The 22,781-nt window shown below is 39.4% G+C and overlaps 4 protein-coding genes and 1 long non-coding RNA gene across 7 annotated transcripts in view; 3 read left to right on the top strand and 2 right to left on the bottom strand.

Moving 5' to 3' along the window:
- LOC148904456 (uncharacterized) overlaps positions 1-7,237 on the top strand; it is a 130,809-nt gene extending 123,572 nt beyond the window's left edge. The window contains exons 1-2 of one of the 2 annotated variants that reach the window (XM_089024744.1): positions 4,246-4,443; positions 4,590-7,237. In XM_089024744.1, coding sequence (XP_088880870.1) covers positions 4,844-7,177 — 2,334 coding nt within the window. In that variant the 5' untranslated portion in view covers positions 4,246-4,443; positions 4,590-4,843 and the 3' untranslated portion in view covers positions 7,178-7,237. Of the gene's footprint in view, positions 1-4,245; positions 4,444-4,589 lie in introns of those variants that run through there. The other variant, XM_089024745.1, reaches the window with a different exon arrangement.
- On the bottom strand, positions 1,310-22,781 carry LOC116296913 (uncharacterized). 2 transcript variants are annotated; one of them, XM_089024748.1, is made up of 8 exons: positions 22,624-22,781; positions 20,701-20,802; positions 19,716-19,823; positions 19,159-19,260; positions 4,006-4,113; positions 3,503-3,562; positions 2,100-2,202; positions 1,310-1,556 (listed from the first exon to the last, which is right to left on the bottom strand). In XM_089024748.1, the coding sequence occupies exons 1-8, from the start codon at positions 22,681-22,683 to the stop codon at positions 1,537-1,539; spliced, it is 663 nt and encodes a 220-aa protein (XP_088880874.1). In that variant the 5' UTR covers positions 22,684-22,781; the 3' UTR covers positions 1,310-1,536. The 2 variants fall into 2 exon arrangements, with proteins under 2 accessions (XP_088880874.1, XP_088880873.1); XM_089024747.1 differs by lacking the exon at positions 22,624-22,781 and adding an exon at positions 21,565-21,812.
- On the bottom strand, positions 8,931-13,852 carry LOC148904461 (uncharacterized). Its single transcript, XR_016118817.1, has 3 exons — positions 13,677-13,852; positions 13,132-13,231; positions 8,931-9,048 (listed from the first exon to the last, which is right to left on the bottom strand). It is a non-coding gene; the product is annotated as an uncharacterized LOC148904461 (long non-coding RNA).
- LOC148904462 (uncharacterized) lies at positions 10,598-12,783 on the top strand. The gene has a single exon (XM_089024746.1). The coding sequence runs from the start codon at positions 10,599-10,601 to the stop codon at positions 12,543-12,545; it is 1,947 nt and encodes a 648-aa protein (XP_088880872.1). The 5' UTR covers position 10,598; the 3' UTR covers positions 12,546-12,783.
- LOC148904463 (uncharacterized) lies at positions 13,916-18,626 on the top strand. Its single transcript, XM_089024742.1, has 2 exons — positions 13,916-18,422; positions 18,569-18,626. The coding sequence occupies exon 1, from the start codon at positions 13,958-13,960 to the stop codon at positions 18,008-18,010; it is 4,053 nt and encodes a 1,350-aa protein (XP_088880868.1). The 5' UTR covers positions 13,916-13,957; the 3' UTR covers positions 18,011-18,422; positions 18,569-18,626.

The following is a 22,781-nucleotide window of genomic DNA, read 5'->3' on the forward strand; positions in this document are numbered from 1 at the left end:
AGTCTGGAAAAATTTTAATGGCTGATAGTTAATTAGAGCAGGAAAAACAGATACCTTGGGGGTGGGGGGTAGGGATAGTAAGTTGTAAGGCCTTTAGGGAGGAAGATCCATGAAATATAAAATGTTTTGGTGGGGGGAGAGGGAAAACGATATCTACCTATCCATTATAACATTCTTACTCTTATATTCAACTCCACCACCCATACAATGGATGGGTAGATATCGTCATTTATACCAGTAACAATTATTGAAGAAATAGAAAACGCGCGCACGTGCTGTGTGCTGTCATAAAGCACGCGGGGGTTGGCAGAACACGAGAGAAGTGTTAGGAAGTGTTCTGGACAATTCTCGAGTGTTCTGCCAATCCCCGAGTGCTTTATGACTGCACACAGCACAGCAAGCAAGTTTTTTATTTCTTTCATAAAATACAAATTACAATAATAGATAGGAATGACGCAATGGAAAGTGCGTGCGCGTGCAATGTGTTCTCATAGAGCACGCGCTCCAAACCAATCAGAACGCGAGATTCATAACAGTTATTTTATAATAATTTCATTACATCATTGATGACTTAACTCTTATATTCAACATTACCACCCATACAATAGATGGATAGTCTATGTACTGTTTAATAAACGAGCAGGAGTGTTTTATCGAGTATAAAACACGAGGCGCAGCCGAGTGGTTTTAGACCCGATAAGACACGATCTCCGAGTTTATTAAACGGCTTAGAAAACTGATGATGTATGTTTTCATATTGTACAGAATACTTTACGAAATGAACCAAGTTTGATAGAGAAAATCCAAGTTAAAGTTTATGCAAATGAAGACGAATCTATATCAGATATAAAATCACCTTCATGGTCGTGATTCCTATTGTGTTTCCTTCATGAATTATTAATGAGTTTTCTAAAGCCTCATTAACATTTTCCATCATTCTAAGTCTTATATTCAACACTACCACCAAAGCAACTGATGGGTTAATATCATCATTAATATCATAATCCATGTACGATTATAGAGTGTATAGTAATTTCTCTTATTAGAGTGCAAACAATTAATCCGTGAAACACTAATTACTAAAGAGTACAAAATAGTGCTAATTAAGCATTATAGAAAACAATGGAATTTGCATGAAATTGTGCTATTTAGTATTACTATAAAGTTTCACAGTTATATCGCTTGCACTCTACAGTACCCAACCACAATATTATAACCATTTCCATTATAGCTACAGTGATAGGCTCAACAATATCGGAAGCATGGTTAATAATTGTTAATATCAGTGTGGAAGAAAGAACATTATGAATGCGTCCATAAATTGATTTTATTCTTCCAACAGTACCGTAGGCCCTTGTTACAAGGATATTGATATGGTTTCGAAAGGGTAATGCACAAATTAAATGTATTTAAAAATGTTATAAAATTATTCAAAACTTAATTGTTCGACACTTATTCATGACTTAACTATTTAAAACTTATTATTTTAATAAAACTTATTTATTTATAACTTAAAACCCACATGTGACAAAATCCTCATAATCCCTCCTCATGTCCTAAAAATCAATGAAAGCAAAGATGAATAAAACACATATCTTGCAGCAATATACATACAGTGTATCATAAAAAATAATCATGGTAAAAGTTAACAGGCTTATGGTACTGGATTTTGCATAACAGTACAACACAACACAACCCGATTTACCCGGGGGGGTGGGTACTACCACCCCAACTTGGGTAGGCGGTGTGCTGCCAGGACCTCAAAACCCTGACCCTATCCCATAAAAATGATACCCTATCCCAGACCAAAAGTCAAAAGATGATACCCTACCCCAGACCCAAAAGCCGAAAAACCATACCATATAGGGCGGCACATACCCGCATAGCAAATATAGGGGAGCCATTTCAGACACTTTTATTGGCCAATTTGCAGTCCAATTTTTGTGTTTGCCTTGTCGACATCATATAACAAACATCTTAATATTATCCTTGCTATGTTCTATCTGTATGTTAGTTATGGAAGCTTGTTGTCCAACCCCCTTCCCTCCCCAATGGTTTATGATGGTATATGATGTATGATCACTAGGGGATTTTCTTACCTTTATTTATTATAATATTCTTCAATCTCTTGTTTTCCTCTTCTAATTCTCTTATACGACACTCGCGCTGTTCCAAAATATCATCATACTGAACCCTTTCATGCTGTAAAAACACAACGTCACAGGAATCTTCAGAGAAATTTTTCCGGGCGGAGGGGGAGTACTCTGCCAGAATTTGGGTAGGGGTGTTCCGCTGAGATTCTGAAAGGGGTACCCTGTTTATGATTAAAAAAATTCAAATTTGTGTACCCTGTTTATGACAAAAGATATAATTAATTGTACTGAGTTCCTGTTTCAATTATCATGTCATCTCGCGTATCGTTTTTTTAAGTCCATAACCAGTTTCGGTCAATATGAAAGTAGAAACCCTGAATATGACAGGAAACTCAGGAAGAACTTTGAACTTGAGTGAATTCGAAATTGCATATACCCTGTTTATGATAAGAAGCTTGAAAAACCCGGGGGGGGGGGGGGTACTACCACCCCAACTTGGGTAGGGGTGTGCCGCCAGGACCTCAAAACCCTGACCCTATCCCAGACCTAAAAATTTGATTTTACGTACCCTACCCCAGACTAAAACTAAGAATTGTACACCCTATCCCAGACTAAAGGAAGGAAAAGACAGTTTTTCAACAGATTGCAATCAATATTTACTAACGTTTTTATTGTTTTTGTGCCGGCAGAAAGCGACAGCCTATACGCCAGACAAAAATGACCAAATCGTTAACCCTATCCCAGACTAAAATGATACCCTAGCCCAGACCCAAAAGCCGAAAAACCATACCCTATACTGGGCGGCACATACCCGTATAGCAAATATAGTGGAGAACCCCCACCCAGGGTTGAAAAACTATACCCTGTTCAGCGAATCATCCTCATAATCCAAATGTGGGAGCCCCCCCCCCCCCCCCTGGCTTGAGATCATTTGCAATGAGTTTTTGGCTTCCATCAATCGAAAATTTAACTCAGAAGATTTTGTATTTTAGTATAACCTTAGCTATAATGGCAGTCTATCACAATATCATGCACATACTGATTGCTGTGTTATTAAGTAGTGGTCTATCAGTTCAGTGATCACTAGTAGCAAAAAGTGCCAGTTTTGAAATTTGAACCAAAATAAAATGACACAAAAATACATCATTTCAACAACCCAATGTCATAATATATTTTTTACTGAGATCCATTTTAATCTATAAGTAAGTTTATGCTAAAACATTACACCTTTTGCCCTCATGGTGATGAATCAATAGCCCATTCAGCCTCATGGGCTTAATTGATTATGACCATTCAGGCTGCAGCAGGTCTAATATTGTTAAATATAACCAAATATGTATAATGCAAGGTGGATATATAATGTACGATAGAAAGAGGTTATTTTGTAGTTACTGTAGTCGTTACCTTACCATTTCAATATCTGAATCTGGTTTTGAAAAGTCAGAAAAATTCATCCCAGGCTGTAAATCCTGAGAAGAACAATATTATTTCTATCATTGAATTGAATACTGTTTATTTGCTTTTGTTTATTACTTACTTTGATTTTAAACTGTATAAATAAGTATAATTTTAGAATCGAATATAGAGATTTGCATGCTGTGATTGGTCGAGCAACCACTCTGTGATTACGAAAAACCAATCATAAGAGACAGGGCTCAAAATAGAAAACTTTTTTAGCCTGCCATAGTAAAGGAGCATGGTAAAAGGAGGTCATTCCAGTAAATTTTGCATGTCATTTTATTATTTATTGGCAGTGCTGTGCCTCCATATTTCCGCCTGCCAAACCTGTAATTTGGCCTATTATTTGGTCATAATGGCAGGCCACTACAGATAACTGTTATTCGTCAGCCCTGAGAGAATAATGAGGTGATTACGTATGAGGTTTATTTGCCATGCATCAGTGTATACTTACTAATCTTAAGTCACAATTCTTCATAATATGCTCAGGTAAAAAGCATTTCTTTATAAGCTTTTGACAATAACACAGCACATCCTGGTACATACATTGATAGGCATGAACCTGATGATGATAATGATAATATTGAATTACGTAGTATAATACTGATAAACAATATTGTTAATGATGTTGATGACAATTATGATGTCAGTGATGTATGGTGATGACAGTGATGGCAATGATGGTGATGATGATGATGAAAGTGATTATGATATTTGTAGCTGTTTCCATAGTAATCAGCGTATTCAGCAATTATTTGATTGACAAGAGATTAACTTAATCTCTTAGCGTTCTACCCTTTTAATTCAGTATAGTGTAACACTCGTTTGAAGTAAGACGAACTTTCGGGATTAATATCTTTATGTAATTGTTTTGACTGACCCGCCAACGTTGGTAAGTCCTCAACCTTATTGTATTTCTTTTAATCTGTAGCACAACTGATTACTTTGTTGTGTATTTCACCTTGTGAATCATTTTCCCATAAGTAACAACAATTGTAAACAGAGCAATAGGCTAACTATAGATAATCCTTATTTTAGTTGACCAGATCATTACCAGATTCAATAGTGCAAGAATAAAAAGGATTTGCGTACTCAACTATGGCAGTGGTTTCCTTTTGATACGATATTATTGAGAAATCCCGTACAGTCAACAACGAGGGAATCCACCGAGAGATAAGTCAATAAGTGATTCTATATTCACCAACGATTCCTTTGTGAAACTGTGAAACTCTAAATGTGAAACTCTTATAGTTAATGTGAAATAACTGCCGTTTTAAAGTAAACGTTGCATAATGTTGGAACCAGAGAAAGAAACTACGAAGGAAAGCACGACCACAGAAATATGCGAAGCACGATCGGAATGTCGCTTGCGAACACGTACCGAAAAGGGTCTTGAAATGGACTTACAAAACGCAAAAAAGAAGAGAACCAAGGCAGGAAAGGATCTTAATAAACGAATACAGGATTCTTATGAATTACTGAGAATTCCTTCTGATCTTGTAAAGCTTACCGCCAGTATTGACGGTCTAGAAATGGAAATGAATAGATTCAGAGCTATTAACGACCAAGTGCTTGACCTCTTGATAAAGATGGGTGATGATAAAGATAACAAAGACGACGGTCAATTTACAACGCTGTGGGAGTCCTCCCTGGAGTGTATGGCCGACTTAAAAACAAAGAAAAAGGAGTTAGAGTTCGAGAGATCGGAGATGCTATCACAGAGATCTTCTAAGAGGAGCAGTCGTTCATCGAGAACGTCGAGATCTAACGCCCTATCGATCGCAAAACAAGCTATAATCGAAGCCACGACGCTAAAAGAGAAAATGAGAAGCTTGCAGAGACGACAGGAAATTGACAGGCAAAAAGACGAATTAAAACGACAACAAAGAGAACTACAACGCCTTGAAGAAGAGGAGGAGCTCCGAGGAGAGTTAAACGCCGCAGAAGCCATCAAAGGATTACTCAGTAAAGACGCCGAGGACGAGAAAACTGAAGCTGGGAAGGGAGAGATAGCCATCCCCACAGCAATACAAGACCCGTGGGATATCTCCCAGCTTAGTCAATACACCACCAACAAACGTGACGTATCCGACGTCATTAATCCTGTTACCAAAGAAGTCACGCCACCCACCAAGAAAACAGAATATGAACACACAGGAAACCCAGCAGCTGGAGTTAAAGGGCAGTACACAGGAAACCCAGCTGCCGAAGTTAAGAAGTCGTACACAGGAAACCCAGCAGCTGAAGTCAAAACGCTGTACACAGGAAACCCAACTGAGGAAGCCAAAGTAAAGGAACCATTACACATAGGGCGTCCAAGTCAACGCGAAACGGATGAAATAGACCTAGGAGCAATTCTGGAGAAAAACGGATCGACAGGAATACAAGCGAGACTCCAACCCATAAGGAACCCTCGTATGAGTGGAATTATCGATCCGGCCACACCCCAATTTAGAGCCAGCTCCACTCCAGCGACGTCTTACACCTCGCCACCAATGGACATCTCCTGGCAGCTTCAGTCCATCCAAAGAGAAAGCACCGAAATCCAGAGACAGCAAGTCCATCTCCTGAAGCGTCTCATGCTACCAGCGCCAAAACCACCAATCTTCCAAGGCGACATACTAGAATATCCAAAGTGGGAGAGTGCTTTCGAGGCTCTGATAGAAGAAGACGGCGACCCAAGTCGTAAGCTTTACTACCTCGGGCAGTATACAGGGGGAGCAGCCCAAAGAACCATCAATGGGCTGCTCGGACTTCGCACGGAAGATGCCTATACTCGTGCCAGGAAGATGTTGAAAGAACGCTATGGCAATCCATATAGAATCTACGAAGAATACAGAAAGAAGCTGTTCAGTTGGCCAACCTGCAAATCGGGGATGGAACTCCAAGAGCTAAGTGACTTCCTTGTGATGACGCAAGAAACCATGAAAACAGTTGGTTACTTAAGGGAGCTTAATAGCCTCATGTTCATTCGTCAGCTCGCTACAAGACTGCCAGCTTACTATTGCAACAGGTGGAGGGAGAGCGCCAAGAGGATTGAAGCCAAGAAGAGCGAGTATACATTCAATGACCTTGTGGAGTTCGTTCAGGATGCCGCCTCTGATGCAACACATCCAGTGTTCTCTTTAGAATCACTATCAGCTACGAAGAAAGAACTAGACACGAACAAAGAAAAGGGCGGTTACCTAGCAGGACGAAACGCCCTAAGGAATGAAACCAAACGTTCACAAGGATCGACTTTCGCTACTTCCGTTTCAAGACACGAGATCACAAAAGAAAGGGCAAACAACTCATCGAACAACTCGTATGTGCGCATGTGCCCCCTCTGCGATAAGCCTCACGAACTCGAGCGCTGTAAAATCTTTCTTGAAAAGTCGCCAAAGGAAAGAGTGGAGGTCTGCAAGTCGAAAGGCGTCTGTTTCGCATGCCTTACGAAAGGGCACATGGCAAGACGCTGCAGGAAGAAGGCCGAATGCGGTGTTTGCGAGAAATCACACGCAACCCTGCTCCACTTTGATACTAAAGTTGATGCAAGTAAACCAGCCTCAGAGGCAGCTAAAGCAACCAACCACTGCTCAGGTGTATTAAGGCCTGACTTTAGCATGGAAACGAGGCTAAAAATTTAAAAAAAAAATTTCCTATCCCCTAAATAATTTTTTCTTCACCGAACTTACATATATTATTAATCATATCAAAATGAAGTCTTTTTTTTTCATTTTCGTTGCTATGGCAACCCTTGTCTGTAAAATTTCTTGAAAAATACTACATTAAAAACTCGGTGAAAAGGATTGTAAAATGGGGAAAATTTAAAGACTTTTAACTTTGCCTTATCCGGCCCTTATGTACTCATATGTAATTGAATAATTCAAATACGCTTTTTAAGGTTGACTACAATGTAGATAAATGAAGCAAAATTCCAAAGTCACGAGTAAATTGACTATTTTGAGCATCTTTTCCTTTTACTGTTTGGAAACGAAGCTTTCTGGACTAAGTTGAAAGGCGTCTTTATAAAGAACAACCATGCTACTTTTCAGAAAAATATAAATTTACATGATTTTATATGATTAAATGTTCCCCATTTTAGAAAAACTATTACTTTTTCTAACCATTTCTTGGAGCCGCCATTTTGGTTGCATACCGAGCGGGGAATGGGCCCGAAATAGTCAAATTCCCCATCCAGGGGAGAGAGGGGATATAAAACCCCATTGGTTTTGAAGCTTTTAAAATCTTCGTCTTACCTCCCCAAGGGAAAAAATGGCACAATTTCAAAATGGCGGACGAAAACCTTCGATTCCCTCTATGTTTGATTTCAAATTGCTCATAAAATACAGATAATATTGATGATTCTACGAGCATGGTTCAATCATTTGATACCTCTTCTATTATAAAATGAGCAAAGATATTCCTTTTTGGAAGTTTTAGACAGGTAATTTTGATTTGAAAAAGGTTATGCACACCACAATGTTTGAGTGATCGTTTACTAACAAATAAAAGTTCTGCTTTATTAAAATGTTAAATATTCTTCAATATCTTCATGTTTATTTGAGTTTTAGGCGGGAAAACCTTGCAACGCTCGTCAATTTGCAAACAGAGCCTCAAATTTCTCTTCAATTCAATCGGTTTAGTCGAGGCAAAGGGATCTCCTACGAGACAGTCTGTTGAAGTCATACCCTTATTACAAGTAATTACTTGTGTTTAAACAGCTTCCGTAGAAGTTAAATCAATTCTTTTCAAACTTATTTTTGTTTGAGGGGGATTAATTTAGTTGAAGACCTAAGTTTAGTTTGCATACAGATTCTTTAGAAGCTATATGGTTTATGCACTTTACTTTTCTTCAAGGATAATTAATTCACTTGAACAATATTTAAGTTCAATATGTCTGTGAAAGTAGAATGTGCCTGGGCTAGAGTGTGCATTCGAGAAACCAAGAGCCTGTGTTCTATAAAAAAGGCCTTTAATGAGGGAAAGGCAAAGTTTGGGGCAAGGGTTTTGCATGAAAGGTATCAACTTTACAGTGAACATTTCAGTGGCCATGCAAAATTTAACCTAACGCAGTACGAATTTAACCGTGTTGCGAGGAAAATAGATGAGCAAATTGCTAACTGGAGAAACAAAAAAGACAAGGAGCTGTATTTGTCTCAATTTTCGATGACAAACTGGTCTGATCAGGGAAAGAGGATGACCAGCGAAACACGAAAAGCACACTCGATAACAAATTGCAAGGCTTGCCAACTCTATAACTCACAGTATCAAGCAGCGTATCCTTTGAAAAAAATGTCCATGTTAGGTAAAAGGGGCCCGCTTACCAGTATTGCCACAGATTCTAAAAAACATACACTGCTTTCTGAAGGGTTAAAGGCAACAAAAAAACAGCTGAAGTCTGTTGGACAAACAATTTATTCAACATACAATGAAAAATGTAAAGAAAACTTTGGAAAGACACTAAGGGAAATACTAGTTCTTGTCCCAGATGCTGGTCTTCAGAGAAAACTTTCCCCTGTGGAAAAGAAAAAAGAAAAAAGGAATAAGCTTCGACAGACCAAGAGAGATGTTGAAAACAGGGTTTTAATGGAGAATGACACTGGTGTGCACCTAAATTTAAGGGAATCCTACAATGCAAGACAACAACGCCAATTAGCACAGTCATTTGAAACACCAGAACAGGCACAAGAAAGGGCAAGTACAACACCCCCTAAAATAAAAGAGAGGTCCCACATTCCTGCATTAGAAAACATTACAGGTGATATCGATCAGCTTTTGATAGACATCAACTCATGGCCGCATGAACAAGTAAACTGGTCTGAAAAGGCTAGGGTGTACAAGATACGGTACAAAGGGCAAGACTCCACTCCTCCAAATGGTGGTCAAATATTGAAGACCTTACTGCAGAAAACTCAAGGTGTTAACCTGGCAAATTTTGATAAGCCTGAAAATAAGGATGGTCCAAAAGGTATTTAAAATCTATATATCATTGATTTTGAATTGTCATCAATGTAGTTGGGATGCCTGCGGTAAATATATTTAAATACCGGTAAGCTCCAGTACAATAAGTTTGTTCTATTAGGGAATGGGAAATTCAAACGTTGATGAGGGAATGGATAAAACAAATATGAACTTTGTTTTTCTATTATTGCATGTGTAGTTTATTTTTACTATCTTAAACAATAATAATGTGTGCTTAGTTATATGATGTACTGTGAGTTGAAATATAGTAATTTCTTTTATATGTGGCTTACAGAATTTCGAGTAAGACGAGCACTGAAGAAGCAGGCAGGAGGTGAGATATCAGTTCCAGTTTCTCGCACCAATGAGAAGATCCGGGCATCCATCAAGCAACTAATTGAGGATGGGACATATGATGTTGGAGTCCCAGTGGTACAAACCGAAATAGTTAAGTTAGCTATTAGTAATGAGGGTGAAGTTATCCAAAAAAAGACTAATGTCTCTGCAAGAAAAATCCCCCTACAGCAAATTAGATCTGAAGCACTCGTTAGAAACAAGGATCTACTCAGAATCAAAGATGACAGTTCATATGACAAATTAACCAGAGAAGAAATAATGAGTGAGCTGAAAAGAATTAACGAAACAACTGGAGATGACACTGAAGAAATGAGAAGTCGCTTAAAGAAATTGCAGCGCCAAAGACATTGGCTAACATGGCATGACCACTCAACAGTGGCAAATCATGGGCATATGCTGTTCTGCGTAAGAGAACTGTATGACAATGCAATTCATTTAAGCACAGAAGAGTTTGCTACTAAGACAGGCCGAAGTATAGACATCCAAGCCACAATTGAAGAGCCACAGCTGTATATACTGGGTCCCAGTAGATCAACAGTAGAGGACCAAATGCAGTTTGTGCCTACAAGACAGGAAGACTTAGAGAAATTGAAAGACAATATCACAACTGAATCTGGAATAGGAATAAAGGATGTCATGAGATTCATGAATGGGGACAATCCAGCAGCAGAAATGGAAGATGGAACTCAACATGGGGGCCACTATGGATGTCCAGGTTGCGATGGTGATATTAATTCTAGCTGTGATATGGAATACTCCTTCCAGAGGAAATATAAAACGTTAGAAGAGAAAAAGAATTTGATTACTGCTGGTCCTGCTGGGAGAAAGAATTCACTGCATCCATTCAAGGATTTGAAAGTCAATGAACTCAAAGCTGAGCTTAGAGCTAGGGGTATGTCTGATGAAGGGAAAAAGAATGAGCTACAGAAAGAGCTAGCAGAAGTACTAGGTGGAACAACTAGACTGCCTGCATTGCTACACCATAATGCCTCAGTTCAAGATCTCAATCTGGAAATGTATGAAGTGCTGTGCTTTGAACCATTACATTGTTTGATGAACCACATCAAAAACATCTTGCAAGAACTGCCTCATCACATAACAGACATTGACACATTGATCAAGCTTAAGGAAATCCTTTCTGTACAGCTAGGCAAAGAGAAACTTAGAGGTGTGGACTACAGAAAGACACTTCTTTATGTGACAATTGCCCTTTACCCACTGGCCAACCGGGAAGTTAAACTTCTACTTGTAACTTTGTGTGAAATGGCTGAGATCTATTATGGCCAGGATGAGAAGAGATGCCCCAAGATGATCCTACGCCTCCACAACCTTTGTTGGAGGCATGCTATTCAATGCCGAAGAGTACTGACTCCTCCAAAGTCCCTGAGCTACAGAAAACTTTTTGGATTGTACTTCCACAGCTGCATCACACACTCCTCACAGCTTCTTAGAATAACATCCCACAGGTCCATTAATGCTGAAATGTTTGAAAGATTTTTTGAGAAGATATCAGATATCACTTCCAAGACTTGGAGCAGGAGAATACAAGATCTGCCAAAGAATGCCATTCTTCATGTCAAACAAGATCCATCCAAACCTGGTCTAAACTATGTTCTCAAAGAAGAAAGGGAGATCAGCAAACTAGCTAAGTCTCTTCCAAGGATGGGAAACACCTTTGTGCCCACAACTGATCTGATGAAATATGCAGGGGACTGGGAGGCACACCTGAAGCTCATTGCAGACTATTTGGAGCCAGGAGAAGGAGTATGGTGGAAAGAAGTTGTTGGTGGAATAGAATTCCTTGATGGTCATGATGAAACAAGCTTCAGAGAAGAGGGACCACAGCTTCATCATTTTCGATCAAGTACAATAAAGAAGGAGCAACAACATCTAGACACTTCCTGGAACAAATGCCTAGAGAGCAAGGTCAAGATTCCAGCAACAAAGCTGAGAGATGCCAAGGATAAGTGGCATGTCCCTGAAACATGCTATTGCTCTGGAACTGTGCCTGATGATGAGGATGACAATGCCATTTCTACAGAGCAAATGATTCAGCTAATAACAGAAGACAGTGATGTTGGTAATGCCTTGGCTGATGATGAGGACAACATGGATGGAGAAGCCTTTACAACTACATGTGACATAGAATCAGAAGAAGAACAAATGGCTGCACATCAAGAGATGACTGAAGAAATGCATGGAAGTGTCTTGGGTGATGACAAGACCAGAGGGACAGAGAATGTATTGACTGCTGTAAATAAAACACCAACAACTGCTGAAGAAGGAAACAAACTACATGGTAAAAGGCCATACTCATTTCCTGAGGTCAATGAATGTACACCAGAAACCAAAAAGAAAAAGAATTCAGATGAAACAAACAATCAACAACTCAACTCCAAGACAGCAAAAGCCTTATGTACAGTGCTAGGCCCCTGTGAGGAAGTTTTGAAGTATGACAAACTAAGAGAGAATTTAAGACATAATTCCAAATCAAGGTTTCACATTGAAAGATATGAAACTCACCTTGTGAAAATCCAAATTGCAGTTCTCAAAGCTTTCAAACATCTGAGCTCATTCCCTGACGATGCTGAAGAGCCTGTAGTACAAGTAGATGAGTTCAAAACAAAGAAAGTACAATTAAAAACAGCTTCAGAACTTCTTAAATTATGGAAAATAACTGTACACCTCCAATAGGTAGTATGATGTTTACATGTCTCAAGAAATATAAAAGGGCCATTATATGTATACATCATGTATATTAAATTAATAATTTTTTTGTATGAGATTAATAAGATAGTATTTCTAGATAAAGCTGCTGTTAGAACTATTCACACCAATGACTAAATACAGATGTTAAGAAGCATTCACAAACACAACTACCTACTGCAGTGAATATGTTTGAAAACAACTTTGTATATAGAGAAAGCATCCATTACTGCTATTTTTGTATTTAATTGTATAAATATTTAAATAACTTTGTATATAGATGAAGCATGTATTGTTATTTTTGCATTCGAGTGTATAATATTTTAAATAACTTTGTATATAGATGAAACATGATTTGCTATTTTCACATTTTTAAACGATTTTGTATATACATCAAGCATGTATTATTAATTTTTTACATACTTTTGAGGGCACAAACAATTTCTAAATAAATTATTTATTTATAAAGTTAGAATCATCATGTTATGGGTTGTATATAGGGAATAATCCAGCTATAGATTGGGACATCAAACTAAAACAAAGATCAATTAAATTGATAATGTATGAAACTTACCATGAGAAACGACAACTTTTGTCCACCAATTATGATGACAAGCTAATGTATTATAAGCCTATCAAATAGCTTATAAATACACCCAGCAATATTACATTGTCTAGAAGCAAATACAAAATTAGTGTTGTAGCAAATTTCTGGAGTCAATCACTGATAAAAATACAACGCAACAACAATTCCTAGGTTAGAAGAACTCGGTATTGTGACCTGTTTCATCCGCAAAACATATAAGATTAAGATTTATGAGTTCAACTTGTAAACAAGCAGCAAAAAAAACCCGGGCAAAAAAAAAAAAACAAAAAAAAACAATGGAAAATTTGAAAAACATTCTTACAAAGCTTGGTAATAAGATTTGCATCGCTTTGGATAAGCCTTATTGTGTTTAACCTTCAACGGCTCTAATGTTTCTCAATTCGACTCGTAGCAGAGTCAAACAAAAATGCAAACTTCGTGATAATACGGTTTTATTACCGTTGCGTTCGAATCTTTAAAATTTTAATTGACCTTAAAAGGTCACGTTAAAACAACAACTTGGTATCACTCACCTTCATTCATCATATCTCATGAACTTCTGTTGTTCCAATCTTCAAACATACAAACTCAGCTTTGTACAACCAAGAAAGAAAAATACCTTTCATAGCAAACAACGCTTCCAATCTCATTTTGAATCTTCGGCGGCGTGTATCCCTAAGCATCCGCCATCTTGGATTTGCAAGCAAAGGAAAAAGCTTCGCGGGGGATATTTTGAAACTATTTACCAGGCCTTAATACACCTGAGTGTATCAAGGTCTGTCACCTGAATGACTGCAACAACGCCAGGACCTCCATGATAGTCCCCGTTTGGGTATATCACCAAGATAACGAGGATCGTAAGGTAGAAATGTATGCCGTTTTGGATGACCAGAGCGACACATGTTTCATCACAGACGACGCCTGCTCTCAACTATCCTTGTCTGGTCCGGAAATAACATTGGAGCTAGGAACAATGCATTCCGTCGAAAATATCTTGACAAGAAAAATCGAAGGACTGGTTGTCTCTCGCCAGGACGGAGAAGTTAACATACCTCTTCCAAGAGCGTACTCAAGGGATCAGATACCTGCTAGACGCGAACAGATACCAAGACCGGAGATCTCAAGGGGGTGGAAACACCTCGAACCAATAGCGGACCAGATACCACCATACAGAGAAGAACTAAAGATCGGCCTCCTAGTTGGCAACAACTGTGTTCGCGCTATCAAGCCAAGACAAGTTGTCCCTGGGAATGCAACTGACCCGTACGCTATGCGCACAGCTCTCGGCTGGGGTGTCATAGGCGCAGAGGTGGTAGGAAGTGATTGCGAAGAAGGCAGCGTTAGATGTCACTATGTCGCGACTAAGAGGATGGATACGGACCACGGGACGTCTTTCCTTATCCCGCAGCCCCCATCTCACAAGGAGGTTATGACCCCTCTTGCCGTGAAAAGGATGTTCGAGCACGAGTTCCCTGAAATGCAATGCTCCGACAAGTCATTATCACAAGAAGATATAAGGTTTATGAAGATGATGACCGAGCAGATCCACAAAACCGAGGACGGCCACTATGAGATGCCGCTACCATTAAGAGAAGACGGCCTGAGTCTTCCCTGCAACCGAAGGCTCGCAGAGGTACGCTTGAATCAACTGAAGACCCGTTTCGACAAGGATCCAAAGTATAAGCAAGATTACGTCACCTTCGTCGAGGACATGTTAGCAAAGGGCTATGCAGAAGAGGCACCGAACCACTACGAAAGGGTATGGTACGTACCTCATCACGGTGTCTACCATGCGAAGAAGCCAGACAAAATAAGAGTCGTTTTCGACTGCTCAGCCAGGTACGAGGGCCACTCTCTGAATCAACATCTACTCCAAGGCCCCGACTTAACGAACACTCTTGCGGGCGTACTATGTCGGTTCCGTCAAGAGTCAGTATGCTTCGCCTGCGATATCGAAGGTATGTTCTGTCAAGTTCGCGTAAATGAAGAACAGCGCGACCTCCTTCGATTCCTATTCTGGGATAAGGGAAACACGAGTTCCACTCCGAAGGAGTACCGCATGAGAGTCCATCTCTTCGGTGCTACGTCTTCGCCCGGATGTGCCAACCTAGCCTTAAAGAAGACAGCTGACGACAATGCACAAGGCCACGAGAACGCCGCTAAGTTCTTGAAGACAAACTTCTATGTAGATGACGGACTCATGTCCACCGCTACGGCCGCCGAAGCCGTGTCACTCATCAAAGATGCCCGTGAGATGTGCGCAAAGGGAGGCTTCAAACTTCACAAGTTTGTATCCAATAGTAAAGAAGTTCTAGAGTCAGTGCCAGTCGATGACAGGGCGAAAGGAGTTAAGGAACTCAACTTGGATCAAGATGCTCTACCCATCGAGAGAGTACTTGGTGTGGAATGGTGCGTAGAAAATGACACTTTTCAGTTTAGAGTTCATCTGAAGGATAAGCCCCTAACAAGAAGAGGAATCCTGTCTACAGTTAGTTCCATCTACGACCCTCTAGGTTTCGCCGCCCCATTCATGCTTCGAGGCAAGAAGATACTCCAGTTATTGTGCAAGGAAGGCGTGGGATGGGACGATGACATACCAGGCTCGTTGCGACATGAATGGCAGCTGTGGAGGGAAGAACTGCCCTTACTAGAGAAGATGAATATTCCCCGATGCCACAAGTCGGATGGATTTGAATCTCCCAAGATAGTTGAGCTGCACCACTTCTCTGACGCCAGCGTTGACGGCTACGGCCAGTGTTCCTACTTACGTCTGGTGAACGAGAAGGACGAAGTTCATTGTTCATTCGTCGTGGGGAAAGCTCGCGTATCGCCACTGAAACCAGTAACGATACCTCGTATGGAGCTTGCTGCAGCAGTAACGTCGGTAAAGGTCAGCCAAATGCTTCACAAGGAACTGACGTTACCAGTCGACAAGGAGGTATTTTGGACAGACAGCCAAGTAGTCAAGGCCTACATTAATAACGAAGCGCGTCGTTTCCACACGTACGTAGCGAACCGCGTGCAGCAAATAAGAGACCACACAGACCCTACCCAATGGAAGTACGTGGAAGGTAGGAGCAACCCAGCGGACGACGCCTCCCGCGGCCTGAGTCCAAGAAGTCTTTTACGGACTTCAAGATGGTTGCAAGGACCTTCCTTTCTATGGGAGCTCCAAGAGAAATGGCAAGACTTCACCAACGACACGTACGAGATATCAGCAGATGATAAAGAGGTTAAGAAGTCGTCCGCATTTTCCACAGTCGTGAAGGAATGTTCAACACTAACGAAGAGACTTGGCTACTTCTCGGACTGGTTTCGAGCCAAACGAGCCGTGGCCAACTGCCTGAAATACTTGAGGATTCTGAGGTACCGAGTTCAGAAGAAGTCCACTCCAACGAGTACTATGCAACCAATAGGCACAACCCCTACAATTGTAGAGCTCCAGGAAGCAGAGCGTATTATCTTGAGAGAAGTTCAGCAGGATGCCTATGTCACAGAGATGAAAGAGCTATCAACTGGTAGGGAGAACCCCACCAACGGCAGCAGAGCTGAACAGCGCGAACTGAAAAGAAAGTCAGACCTGTATCGCCTCGATCCCTTTATCGATCAACATGGCATTCTGAGAGTCGGTGGCAGAATCAAAAACGCGAGTATCGACTTCGGGCTCAAACATCCTGTTATAGTTCCCAAGGACAATCATATTTCATACCTTATCGCTAAGAACTGCCACGAGTCAACCAAACACCAAGGAAGAGGCCTAACCCTGAACGAGATACGTTCCTCCGGCTACTGGATAGTCACTGGTGGCCCGATGGTCTCAAAGCTGATCCACGATTGCGTTACCTGCAGAAAGCTGAGAGCATCAGGGCAAGAACAGAAGATGGCTAACCTGCCGAGCGATAGACTGGAGCCGACACCCCCATTCACCTATTGTGCTGTGGACTATTTTGGTCCCTGGATCATTAAAGAAGGGCGCAAAGAACTTAAGCGTTACGGCGTACTGTTTACCTGTCTTTTCTCCAGAGCGATCCACCTCGAGACAGCCAACAGTCTAGACACCAGCTCATTCATCAACGCTCTAAGACGATTTATATGCCGCCGTGGTCCAGTCCGACAACTCCGCAGTGATAGAGGGACTAATTTTATTGGCGCGCGCAGAGAGCTACAAGAAACCTTGACTGAGATGGATCATGAGGCTGTGAAGAAAGAACTGCTGAAGTCCAATTGCGATTGGATTGAAATGAAGTTCAATGTCCCATCCGCAAGCCACATGGGCGGCGTCTGGGAACGTCAGATAAGAACGGTGCGAAGCGTTCTATCAGCCTTACTCTCCAACTGTGGCAGTCAGCTAAATGATGAAGCTCTTCGCACATTCATGTGTGAGGCCGAAGCCGTAGTCAACGGACGGCCCCTGACGGTAGACGGTAGAACCGCGCCGATAGAAGCTTTCACACCGAACCACTTCCTAACGATGAAGAGCAAGGTCATACTACCACCCCCAGGGAATTTCCAAGAGGCTGACCTCTACTCCAGGAAGTGGTGGCGACGAGTCCAGCATCTAACCAACGAATTCTGGACTCGATGGAGGAAAGAATATTTACTGTCTCTCCAGGAACGGCAAAAGTGGACGCGTCAACGACGCAACATGGAACCTGATGACATCGTTCTGATCAAGGACGACGATAGTCCCCGCAACCAATGGCGCCTATCCAGAATAACAGAAGTAATCCGTGACGACGACGGGCTTGTGAGAAAGGTGAAGCTGCTCGTTGGTAGCCCCAACCTATCACCACGCGGCAAAAGAAATGGACAGCTATCTGTCTTGGAAAGACCTATCCAGAAGTTAGTGCTATTGCTTCAGAAATAAGAAAACAGCAGACCGGGAATCCCCGTCGAGGAGCCAACCAAGTAACCAGCGCAAGCCACGGTGGTGTCCACAAAAGCCGACATCATAGTATAGGATAGGGACTTTATAGAGGACTCATGTTTTCTTTTCTTTTCTTTTCTTTCATTTACATATTATAATTGGTTACGGTTTATATGTTTAAAGAACTTTGATGATTTAGGTATTTTTGTAAATTGTTACCAATTTAGGGGAGCCATGTAGCTGTTTCCATAGTAATCAGCGTATTCAGCAATTATTTGATTGACAAGAGATTAACTTAATCTCTTAGCGTTCTACCCTTTTAATTCAGTATAGTGTAACACTCGTTTGAAGTAAGACGAACTTTCGGGATTAATATCTTTATGTAATTGTTTTGACTGACCCGCCAACGTTGGTAAGTCCTCAACCTTATTGTATTTCTTTTAATCTGTAGCACAACTGATTACTTTGTTGTGTATTTCACCTTGTGAATCATTTTCCCATAAGTAACAACAATTGTAAACAGAGCAATAGGCTAACTATAGATAATCCTTATTTTAGTTGACCAGATCATTACCAGATTCAATAGTGCAAGAATAAAAAGGATTTGCGTACTCAACTATGGCAGTGGTTTCCTTTTGATACGATATTATTGAGAAATCCCGTACAATATTGATGATGGTGATGACAATGGTGATGATGATGGTGATGATGGTAATAATGGTGATATAATGACGATGGTGATATCGATGATAACGATGAAGAAGATGATGGTGATAATGTTGTTGGTGATGATAATTATGATGGTGATGATGAAGATGATGATGAAGATGATGGTGATATAATATGATGATGGTGGTGATGATGATGGAAAGGATGTTGATAATTTTCAAAGTTTTTAGTAGTGCATATTTCATAGAGTATATGCGGCATAATAATCAGTGTAGCAAAGCTAAAGATGTATTGTCTAATTGCAGCTATTTTGCTGCTATTTTGTACAAACAACAGCCATTAGACATCTAAATGCTGTCAGTATAGTTGATTACTAAATACTTTTCAGTGCTTGATCATGCATATCCCTGCTATTTAATATATAGCTAGTAATTTAGTTGTTTCACGAATATATGGCATATTACACCTCTACAACCAACCTTATGATATCTTGTGCAAGTGCCATACCATTTACAACAGCACCTTGGGCATTCCTGATGTCCATACATATCATCTAATTCATAAGTCAGCTTATAATCGACCTATATATAATTAATCAAAATATCATCAATTTGGAAATTAAAAATTAAGACTATTCAGTCTGCAGTAGCTAGGTGTGGGACTTATTGCCTCCCAAACTAAAGAAGACTTTGCCACCATTTTTTTGTTTTATGGGATTAATATGTTCCTTTTGCATTTGATGTGGTAGATATTTTTTCATGGGCGGAAGGAATGGAGGGTTTGAATATTGTTCGGATAGTAGTTGAAAATGGTTACTGAAAAAGTGTATGTCCTCCCCAATCAAAACGTATTCACGATTCTTAAAGTCAAGTGATATGGGCTTAACCTCGAATCCAGGTGATATTTGTAATAACATGTTATTTTCACGTGTGAAGATATAATTTTTTCGAAATAGAGAAAAATTAAGATATTTCATTGGTAATTATATAATAATAATGAATATTTTTGTTTGTTTTGTTATGCTTTATATGCTTACCAATCTGTGCTTGCATTCCGAACTAAGATGATGCGCAATGTACCCTTTATACATTTGATTTCCGCAATAACATTGTACCACTTGAAAATTACATCTTTTTCTGTGATCCTAAACAGAGATAATATACAGACTGATTTTCAACTTAAAGCTTTTATAATTGCCTCACTTCCCAGAATACCTTTCAGTTTGAGATTTTATGTCACCGTATAAAATCCTCTATTTGGCCCCCCGGGAGGCTTATTTATTTCAGGCACGCTTGATAGGGGGCTTATTGGAGAGAGGGGGCTTATTGGAGAGAGGGGACTTAATTGAGAGGGGGGGCTTATTGATTTAGTCGAAACATAGTAAGTTGTATGCTGTCATGATGTAATATGATTGTAACTCAGGATTAAATTGACCGCCTCACATAATCTGTAGTGATGTACATGGCATTTTTTTTATTTGATTCACCTGTGTTAGTCTCTCAGGTATAATTTATGATCATTGTGAATAGCAAAACTAAAACACGGTAACATTAACAAAGCAAGCTGAAAATAAATGTTCTGAACAATCATTAAATGTTCCATTAATTGGTACATTAACACGTGATTCTTTAGTTGTGAAGCGGGAGGGGAGGGGGGGCGGCTTAAAAGAGAGGGGGGGGCCTAACAAATTTCTTCCTTTAAAAAGGGGGGGCTTATTAGAGAGGGGGGGCTAAATAGAGGATTTACAGTATGTTTTTTTAACCGGGAGAATTTACCTTACATAGCACTCAGTTGATGTATATGCATTCAGAAAATCTATTGTATTCTCTTGTCACCCTATCTATTGTATTAGGTGCGATTCATTGTATTTTTATGAATACATTACATCAACTGCTTGCTACTTAGACTCTCCCAGTTTGAACCAGAAATGAAAAAGGAAATCCAAAAGATTTTCAAACTAATTTTAAAGTACAGATATTTAAGTGGTAAAAACAATTCATCGTAAAACTAAATATACGTACCAATAAATAATGATTCAATTTCCCTTTCCAATTACAGCCAGAAATGTTATTGGGACATTCGCAAACAACAATCTCGTAACCATCAATTACTAAAACGCTAGGCTGTAGAATTAATAAAGAAGAAATACCAATATTAAAAAAGAAAGAATACCTTGCAAAACTGAGAAAGAAATGCTAAGCTTTTAAAACATTGCACATTATTTTCGTAAGTTAAAAATATATATATATAGATACATTATAAATGACATATTGTAATAACAATTATTTTTTATACAATATTCTTAGGAAAAAATTTAAGCATAACAGTGCATGGATAGTATACGGAAATATCTATTTCACGAGTCAAATATCTCGTGTTTAAGGCTAAAGGGCTCGATAAATAATTCACTTATCTCAGTGTTAAACGTTAAGGCGATAAATATCTCTCAATGAGAGCAATTAAGGCACGTTGTGAGTATAACCTTATTTTCCTCAAAGGAAACAGGAAAGCTTATAACAAAACAAAAGGGATTGAGTTTATTTTGAGTGCTGCACTGAGATGTTTGCTCAGTATTTAGAAATGTCATCAAATGTGGGTGTTGGTTGCTATTAACACCATATTGTATCTCAATAAACTCCAATGCCACGTGTTGGCACCAACACTAATAAGGTTAAATTATAATCGAGATCTATAGATAAAAAATAGCCACTTTCACCTCACAATAAGCCACCTAGCGCTCCTAGTGTTTCATCCTTAACGACCGACACGATTAGATCCGAACAATTGAATTAAGAAATACAGCAATTACTCAAAGCATTGTCAGTCGGTATGAATTACAGTAAGAAACAAAGCACTTGAAGAAGCCAATGTAGTGCTTTACATACCTTTAACAAAGAGCAGTAACACTCCAATGGCTTCCCCAACGAAGCTTGAAAAAACGTAGGTCCTTTCGCTCCCCAATTATTCTGCATCTTTAGAAATTGTAGAGCTTTTCAAATGTCTGATCTTAAGATTCGACTATAATCTTCTTTTAAAAAATGTGGTTTTAAAAGATTTTAAACCCTCTTAACGGCAATAAAAAACGGAAAGAAGGGAAAAAAACCCTGCTTCTACTCTATGAAACAAAATAGAAAATTTAGGGACTTTACCCCTTCCCAAAGTTCATTGCGCTATGATCAATTATTTATAGCAAATCATTCAAAGATTAGATAAATTAGCTATTGATATCAGGGGCGTGTATATACGCAAAAAAAAAGAATACCACCACAATTTTGATTTTTATTCTTTTTTGAAGATAACTCGAGCCGTATGTTCTATATTGCTTCATTTTATTGCTTAGGAAACTAAATATCATAACATAAATATTATGTTATCTATCCGAAAACAGTTACGTATCTAAGAGACTGAAGCGTCTATCTCACATGGCATATCGATCATGGTTAATCGCTAAAGCGATTAGGTCAATCTGAGGCGGGATACTTTAGGCAAACCTTACAGCTGTAATTGGTTTAGGAAACATAAAATCCTGTTATGCAAGAGCGATGAAGGAAATATTACATAAACATGACAAATATTGAGACATAACAGAGAATCAATATTTAGGAACAGGTCATAAAGCATGATAGCCTGCTATTAACACCATGTTAACTCAATAAACCCACACACGTAGGCGATAACAAGGTTAAATACACTCGTGATAAAGCCCTTTCACCTCAACAATGAGTTGAAAACGCTGATACAATGCCCTGATATCTAAAACAAATAATCCTTGCAGCTCGCACTCGGCGTTTTCATTGTTTACGACATACGCTTATAATCTAAGACAATTGAATTTATTAATACATTGATTGTTCAATAACTACCATGTGAATATACATAACGTTATAATTTACAATAGGAAAAAAGCCACTTAAAAAGCCATTGAAGTGCTTTTAAAAACATACCTTCAATAAAGAGCAGCTGCAGCACTCTAATGGCTTACATAACTGTATTCCTTCCGCCATACTTTGAAGCTTTTCAAATCCCTTAGTTTCGAATCAGAGAGTTCGACTAATCTTTTTTTTTTAGTACTTATGTTAATTGAAAGATTAAAACCCTTCAA

Source organism: Actinia tenebrosa, unplaced genomic scaffold (genome assembly GCF_029948245.1).
Source record: "Actinia tenebrosa isolate PJP-AT-01 unplaced genomic scaffold, QUT_ActTen_1.0 PGA_scaffold9__36_contigs__length_13948895, whole genome shotgun sequence".
Taxonomy (NCBI): Eukaryota; Metazoa; Cnidaria; class Anthozoa; order Actiniaria; family Actiniidae; genus Actinia; species Actinia tenebrosa.